The sequence below is a fragment of the Diabrotica virgifera genome, chromosome 10 (assembly GCF_917563875.1).
Source record: "Diabrotica virgifera virgifera chromosome 10, PGI_DIABVI_V3a".
Lineage (NCBI taxonomy): Eukaryota > Metazoa > Arthropoda > Insecta > Coleoptera > Chrysomelidae > Diabrotica > Diabrotica virgifera.
Genome location: NC_065452.1, coordinates 70,068,226 through 70,074,225, shown reverse-complemented (window position 1 = coordinate 70,074,225; position 6,000 = coordinate 70,068,226). Strand labels below are relative to the sequence as shown.

The window sequence follows — 6,000 nt, the reverse complement described above, 5'->3', positions numbered from 1 at the left end:
AAACAATATTTGATCGTGTCGTGTTCGTAAAAATTTTTCCCCTTCCTATCAAAACATATACTTCAGCGAAGTATATGTTTCGGACACTTTTTATAGTTGTTACTGTGTCTATCCGACATATAAATGTCATTGCTCAGTACTGTCACCGGTACTGTATGTACTGTGAAGGCCGCGTCTCACCATCAAATAATTTGATCAAACAGTTTGAACAAACTCCGGAAGTACGTCAAAGTGACGTCACAATTGCAGTTTTTTTGAAATTCTAAAAATCTGTGCTATAACTATCAGTCTAGTTTGATCAAATTTTTTATATTGAGTTGTCTAACTTGTTTGTACTTTATTTAAAATTAAAATTTTTCATTATTATCCACAATGAACACTCAGGATGTGACGTCACTAACTGTCACTTTCAGTTTGCTCAAACCAGTTTGATTAAATTATTTGATGGTGGGACGCGGCCTTGAGTGTCACCTAGAATCGAACTCTAAAGGCCCCGTCTCACCATCAAATAATTGACAGTTATTTGATCAAACTTGACAGTCAAACTTGACTAGTGACACAAACTATACATAGTAACTGTCACTTTGTGTCACTAACTGTCAAGTTTGATCAAATAACTGTCAATTATTTGATGGTGAGACGGGGCCTTAAAGGCCGCGTCTCACCATCAAATAATTTGATCAAACAGTTTGAGCAAACTCCGGAAGTACATCAAAGTGACGTCACCATTGCAGTTTTTTTTAAATTCTAAAGGCCGCGTCTCACCATCAAATAATTTGATCAAACAGTTTGAGCAAACTTGACGTACTTGAGGAAGTACGTCAAAGTGACGTCACAATCGCAGTTTTTTTGAAATTCTAAAAATCTGTGCTCTCACTATCAGTCTAGTTTGATCAAATTTTTTGTATTGAGTTGTCTAACTTGTTTGTACTTTATTTAAAATTAAAATTTTTCATTTATCCACAATGAACACTCAGGATGTGACGTCACTAACTGTCACTTTCAGTTTGCTCAAACCAGTTTGATCAAATTATTTGATGGTGGGACGCGGCCTTGATGTTGTTTCATTGGTTGATTCCATCAAAATACACTTCTAGTAGAATATATTTTTTTAAATGGAGCAGTGATAATTTGGAACTGGGATATTTGGGATTTGACATGATGATTTTTCATGTTATACTATTGGCTATCATGACCATAACCATAGCACCGAACCATAGCCACCTTTACTTAACAAGCCATGAAGTTGAAACTTGGCAACATCTATTGGTAGACCGATTAATTCTGACAGTTCTCTTTGTTTTTAAATAATTTTCACTGTATTTACAGAGAAACTGAAATATTTTACAATATTTCGTGCTCCAAATTATAAAGAACATTAAAAGGTATGTTATTAAGATGATTTTAGTTTAATATAATATATTTTTATATAAACTTGCGGGCATATAGAAATCCGTCCACTTTAAAATTTTGTCATTTTTAATGCCTTATGTTTCCTAAACCTGTTGGCAGATTTAAGTGATTTTTTAAATATGTTACAGCCTAATTCTTTAACAATACCGCTGTAATAATATTGTTGCTAACCAGTTAAATTTTTATGGTGTACAGGGCATTTATAAAATACTGAAATTAAAACCCAACTAATAGCCTCCGGTTTTCTTAACATTCTGTTTTTTTTATTAATTCGCTTATGTTTAACAACTAGATTTGTTCTTTATCAATTCAGGATGTTTCTAAATAAGTGCGACAAAACTTTAAGGGAAACGGAACAAAATGCAAAATTTTGACGCCTGTATTTTAAATGTAATCATTTTGTTCGAATTCCGAGAAAACTAATAAGTATTTTTGAAAAATTTAAACGCAGAATAAAAGATTACTTTATTACCGAGGGCCAAAAGTCCCTTAGAATGAATAAGAAGGTTTATTTTAATGACATATTTGAAACTAAAAATCACACCAAATTTTCTTAGTTTTTCACCCCTGTAACTTATTAAAATAAACATAGAAGTTTTCAGGAACTTTAGGCCCTCGGTCCTAACGTAATCTTTCACTCTGCGTTTAAATTTTTGAAAAATACTTATTAGTTTTCTTAGGATTCGAAAAAAAAATCCCGTTTATATTCTTGTTATTGGTTTTTTTTGTATAATAAACGTTACTTACATGATACTATAAATAACAAGATAATATATTGCACATCCGGAAGTCGTGACGTAACTGGAGACCGGCAAGTTCGTAATGGTTCGTAATGTCCGATTACTTTGAATTGTTCGCGGTTGTATTTTATATTTTATCTTTGACAGTTATTTTGACTGGAATCTCGACACTAAATTCTTTTCGAATACATTGAAGTTTAATGTTATTTTGGTAATTAAATAATTTCATCACATAATGCATACAAATCCCATTTAACTTTAACAAGAATTCAAATTCAACTTCCGGTCTCCAGTTACGTAATCAATGCGCGAACTCGGACGTATTTGAGCTACGGGAAAATACTATCTCTTTATTTATAGTATCATGGTTACTTACAAGGAATTACTTTTAATATTATTTTGTACAAACTTCTAATTAATAATATTTTCTTGTTCGACCCAAAAAATACTATAAATTTTACCAGAATTTGTACTTTAAAATCGTAGTTTCGAAAGCGGTAGTCCGAAAGTCAGACTACCGACGTCATCAATTGCGACGTTGCCTTTTTCTCTTCATGGCTTGTAAAGTAAAGGTGGCTATGCCATAACTCACCAAAAATTTTGACTGACAGTGACACCAGTGACAGTGAAGTGACAGTGACAGTCTTTCATTTCATATTTCATATCAATCATAAATATTATGCATTGTTATTGTTATGCATTCTTTTCTGTTCCACGGAAAATATTTGCATTATTATGTTAAAAAAAATTAGATCTATTTGTTTTTAGTGTGATAACAGTGGTTCGTTATTTTGAAATTAATGTTATGGATTTAGATTTCAAGTAACATATGCAGGACAGTTCCTAACACATTCTTAAACATTGATAAAAAGAAAAACAAAATGAGTCAAAATACAAATAATAGCGTCGGCAGACCAAACTTTTCCAATGTTCCCAATAGAAGCATAAATTTAATTAACATTAAAGCGACCACAAAAAAACTAATAATAAAGAATCTAAAAAGTAAGTACCTTTTCATACATTTTCTTTTGGTGCCTATTAGTTTCGAATATTGGCGCTTATTCTGGCTATAATTATTTTATTTTATTTATTTATTTAGCGTATGGCTCAATACATGGAATAAATACAATAATAATTGTAAAAAAAATGTAAGTACATAATTCAAAAATACAAACATAAGCTTATATAAAAACGAACATAGACAAAATACAGATAAAATATAAGATAATACAAACAGATAAGGTTATATCTGTAATTTAAGTATAAAATATCTCAATGGTGTCCCTAAAATAATAGAAGCCAAACAAAAAAACTAGTCTCGTGCCCATTAACAGTATATTATCAAAACGTTGGTGGCCTTCGAACCAAAATTTGTGGTGTTTCCTGCTGTTCCTATGACATAATCATTTTTATTGAAAGTAACCTGAACGAAATCATAACTAACAGTGAGATTAAATGTAACGGTTTTAGTGTCTATAGATGTGATAGATCTATGAGGACCAGTGCCAAGAAAAGTGGTGGTGGTATTCTAGTTTTTGTCAGCAACAAACTACAATCTCATTGTATCTCTATTACTGAAGACAGAGTTGAGCAATTATTTATCCAAAGCCACCACAATAAAAATAAATTTGTGATTGGAGGAGTGTATATCCCTCCACAATCTCCTCAAGAATTATATACAAGGCATTGTGAGACGGTTGAATACATATGTCAGCAAAGTGCGTCAGAAAACTTGTATCTTTTCGGTGATTATACTTTGCCTAATGCCTTATGGTCAAACGACGAATTTGGAGTTGTGGTCCAGTGTCCAATGGGTGATTCTGCGTTAAATGTGGCACAAACATTTGGATATCTTAGAGACTATTTCAGATTAATACTGTACCTAATGATAGGAATGTTTTCTTAGATTTAGCTTTTAGTAATAATAGAGATATAGTAATTACAAGGGCTTCAGATAAACTTTTTGACAGTAGTCTTCATATGAGTGTTCTTTACCTATTAGCTCTTCTAAGTGCGGTAATGCTGCACAAAGACCAACATCTCCTCCACGTGGTGTGTGGTGGTAACAGCTTCGAGCTGACGTGGATAGGGTCCTAGGCCCCTAGACACGTCACAAAGAGGCTGGCTAACGAAGCTCTGGCGTACGCAAATACCGGGAACAACAGCGTGGAGAGGGAGTGTTGTAGACGGATGGGTGCAGAGGTAACTGGACTAATCATTCGCGGCCTCTGCGGGCATCCGGAAACAATGCAAACTTGTGGAAACCTGCCCGGTATATACCGTGTTGGTAAGCCGGTGGTTGTAGAGGATGTGCTTACCGATGTGGGGGCTTGCCTTGATTGGCTGGCCAAGTGGAAGGGAACCACAGAAATCCCCCTCAAGCCAAGGTGGAACAGCATAATCCGAAGGCTTGGCGTGGGCAGGAATTGCGCCGCAGGGCTAAGGGGTTGCTTAGTCACGATTATGCGGACTCCGGGTACCAGGCGAAACCCAGGTTTCTTTAGCCTTCTCCCGGCATGCGGGGCTCTGCTGGGAGTGACCATACATTCCCTAGCTACTCGTGGGACTAAAATGGACTAAGTAGGAAAAACTAAAAACAATGAGGGCAAAGAGGAAGAACAAAGCCTCAATCATCCCGAGGTTATGGAATTGGATCCAGTTCCAAGCCATAAATCGGAGGATGAGCTTTTAAAAAGCAGCGGAGACGAGCAAAGTATCGCTCAAGGGCCAAAAAAGGCCGAAAGAGAGAAACTGAGTGGCGCTGCCCGAAAAAGGTTTAAGTACCTGTTAAAACAAGGCCTTAAATATGAAGAGGCTCGACAACAGGCACAAAAGCCTATACAAAAACCACCCGAGGATGTATCCAAGGGCAAAGGGTCCAAGAGGATCTGGTCTGAGGAGAGCACGCCAGAAAATCCTAGGAAAAAGGGAGTTGGCACCACCGTTGGGATAACCAGCGGTGGTGAAGAAAACAAACCATCCTATGGACAGGTTGCAGCGGCAATAAGGGTAGGAATAATGCCCAAAAACCATCCAGAATCTTCACTAACAGTGGAACAACTAGCTGCAACGAAAGAGAAGATTCTGGAAAAAATAGTGGAGCTGGATCCAAAGGCAACAATTAGGCCTAAATTCAGCAACCTACAATTCAGACCGGGTTGGATGCTTCTGTCTTGTGCTGACAAAGCCACAGTTGAGTGGCTTAAAAGCATAATTCAGGAGCTGCAGCCACAGGAGGGTATCTCGCTGAGACTGGAAGAGGAAAGCAATATTCCTCACTCCGAGATCTTTGTGACATATCTTCCTGATAGTCTGAACACCACGAATGCAAAAATTCTTCGATTCTTAGAGGTCCAAAATGAAGACCTCAACTCACAGAATTGGAGAGTTGTAAGAAGGGTTGACAAAGGCCCTACTGTAGAGCTCACTATTTCAATGGACCCTAACTCCGCTGAAAGGGTGAAACAAAATGGCTATAAAGCCAGCTATAAATTTGGCCAGGTAAGAATATTACCAAAAAAAAGGCCTTCCAAAACCTAGTGAGCCAGAAGCTGCTTCAACTAGTGAAGCAGCAAAAATGGCCACAAAAGAAGGGGCCCAGGAAAAGGGCCCTGCGAAGTTCAAAAAGGGATCAGATAAAGGTCCCAAAAGCCTGTAAAATGGCTTCCAACAAAAATATTAGGTTTCTGCAGTTAAATCTCCATCACGCAAAAGCCGCAACTAGTGTGCTTAACAGGAGTTTTAGCAGAAACCTAACTGACATCGGGCTCATTCAAGAGCCCTGGGCTGACAAAGGACTTATAAAAGGACTTCCAAATAATACATGTAAGTTGATTTATTCACAAAT

The 6,000-nt window shown here is 36.5% G+C and overlaps 1 protein-coding gene across 1 annotated transcript in view; it reads left to right on the top strand.

Annotated features, from left to right (window-relative positions):
• The first annotated feature begins 2,810 nt into the window (after nucleotides 1-2,810).
• LOC114343472 (cullin-4B) overlaps nucleotides 2,811-6,000 on the top strand; it is a 193,247-nt gene continuing 190,057 nt past the window's right edge. The window contains exon 1 of the mRNA XM_050663479.1: nucleotides 2,811-3,155. Within this exon, the coding sequence (XP_050519436.1) occupies nucleotides 3,035-3,155 (121 nt within the window). The 5' untranslated portion in view covers nucleotides 2,811-3,034. The remainder of the gene's footprint in view (nucleotides 3,156-6,000) is intronic.